The 2,427-nt window shown below is 43.3% G+C and overlaps 1 protein-coding gene across 1 annotated transcript; it reads right to left on the bottom strand.

Moving 5' to 3' along the window:
• Positions 1–372: 372 nt before the first annotated feature.
• Positions 373–1,830, bottom strand: LOC123165010 (F-box/LRR-repeat protein 14-like). Its single transcript, XM_044582642.1, has one exon. It carries the CDS (start codon positions 1,828–1,830, stop codon positions 373–375), a length of 1,458 nt encoding a protein of 485 aa, XP_044438577.1.
• Between the last annotated feature and the right edge of the window lie 597 nt (positions 1,831–2,427).

The raw sequence follows: 2,427 nt of genomic DNA, 5'->3' as shown, positions 1-2,427 counted from the left end.
TGTGGTAACATGCAACACTTCATTTATTAGGCTATAGACACATCTTGCCTTGATATGTGTGATGTTACTCATACTACTAGCTATGTTACTACTTTCCTCTCTTTCTTCATTTATTGCTTGCCACATCATCTACTTTATCTAGATATGTGTGATGTTACTACCTATGTTATTCCCATTGTGGGTAGTCTTAAAGTTTCATTCACCAGATGCCGTCCAAAGATCATCATTAGACTGTCATACAGAAAAACCATAGCAGTAAAGGTAGAAGGCAATAGAAAGTCTAGACAAGTGAATCTAAGTCGGATGATGCACACTGAACAACTTAATGGCTTCAGCAGCAAATTCATACTGAAAATTTTGGAGACCACATCATTAATAGATGCCAAGACCAATTCTCTTCATAAGGGCATCTGAAGAGTACTTGGAGTAGTGAACTGACTTGGCAACACCCTGCGCACCTTGCGGAGAGACCTCACCACAATACTCAATGACCAAAGACTCTAACTTATGTGCTCGCCCCAGTTCAGCCACTCCAACATCAGTAATGTAATGACACACCCGAAGTGAGAGATTACTCAAGCATGGCATGTGCGCAATGAAGCGAATCCCAGCATCGGTTACCGCATGACACAATATAAGCTCGAGTGTCTCCAGATGTGGTGAGGATGAGAGGGCCTTCATCCCCTCGTCATCGAAGAAGTTGGCGTTGTTGAGCACGAGAACACGAATTGGGCAAGACTGAACGAGCACCAGAAAACCCTCTTGTGTGAATCCTATTTCTGATGGCCAGTCAGGGGAACATCTTGTAAAGTTGAGGTCTACCGTCTGAAGCATACGGCAGTTGAGGGCTAGAGCGTAAAGGCTGTTATCAGTAAAAGACGTCCTGGTCTCACAATAGCTGACATCACTAGAGTAGCGCTGCAGGTTGAGCCTAAGTAAGATGCTTTTCAGGTTGCTGCAGCTCCGAGACAATGCAATCATGTCATTGTCATTTAGGGCATGAACATACTCAAGGACAAGCTTCTCCAATCCTTTACACTTCCCAAGGAGAACACGAAGTCCTACTTCTGGCCAAGTTTTAATATGCGCCAACCTTAAATCCTTCAAACTCTCACAGCAGAAATCATATATATCCATGATGTGAGCATCATACGAGGAGTCATACACCACATCACCTGGAAGACAATCATATGTGTCTCTTTTCCTCTCAAACTCAAACTTCTGGAGCTTCATCCATCCAGAACCAAACTTTAGGAAGTCATGATGATTGATTCCTTGGCAATTCTTCACTACAAGCTCTTCCAACGATCCATCCCTACCAAGGTATTCCAGCCACTCTACAGTGTCGATTTTCTCACAGTCGACAAGGTGGAGAGCAGATAGACTTGTGCAACCAACTGCAACCGAGAAAAGCCCAACTGACGTTATTTTTGGTGCGGAGTTGAGCCTGAGAGACACCAATGTCTTGCAATAAGCTAAACAAGCAAGCCTAGAGTCATCGATGCATGAGCAGAAGCTTAAGGTGAGGTCAATCAGCGAGGAATAGTGAGATGAAAACACAGAAAGGCCTTTGTTGTCCAACTGCTTTCCATGTCCAGGTATCCAGCCAGAGTAATCGATTTCCACTTTCTGCAGATTTGGGAAGTGGGTGCAGAACGATGTCAGTGCTTTTGTAGCGGTGCATAGACCAAAACCAACACGGATAGCACCCCTTTGATTCCCCTCTATCTTGTAGAGCTGCTTTGACACAAGGGAAAGAGAATTGAGATCACTTGTCGTGGTGATCCTCTTGAGAATCTCGGTCAGCAGAGCCTCCGGTAGGTCCTCCATCGAACAAATTCAATTCTGTTGTACCAATCATCAGGTAATATATATCAAGGTTGAGAAAACAACCAAAGAGCTGGACTCATCAAACTTATGATATATTAGAATAAATAATGCATGTGAAGATAGATGGAGATCACACTGGCGACAGACACTCATTACGAAGAATATAGTATTGACAAAGTTTTAGCATTTTCCGTATCCATTCAAAACTTGTGTGTTCTTCATAAGCATGGAGCTTTATTAAGGTAGCTAGCCAGCTTTAACGCCCACGATGCGGCTATATCTCCAACGTGTCGAGGCACGACTTAGAGGCATAACCGCATAGTGGTTTTGTCGCAAGAAGGGTCATCTTCACACAATCCCATGTAATGAACAAGAATGGGATAAAGAGTTGGCTTACAATCGCCAATTCACACAATACATAAATATAATTCATACATCATCCAAAATACATGCATATAGACCGACTACGGTCAAAATCCAGATGAAAATAAGACAACCCCAAATGCTAGATCCCCGATCTTCCCAACTGGGCTCCACTACTGATCATCAGGAAAAGACACATAGTAACGACCACGTTCCTCATCGAACTCCCACTTG

This window comes from Triticum aestivum, chromosome 1D (assembly GCF_018294505.1).
Source record: "Triticum aestivum cultivar Chinese Spring chromosome 1D, IWGSC CS RefSeq v2.1, whole genome shotgun sequence".
NCBI classification, from domain to species: domain Eukaryota; kingdom Viridiplantae; phylum Streptophyta; class Magnoliopsida; order Poales; family Poaceae; genus Triticum; species Triticum aestivum.
Note: the sequence above shows the minus strand (reverse complement) of the source record. Positions and strands in the feature narration are given on the sequence as shown.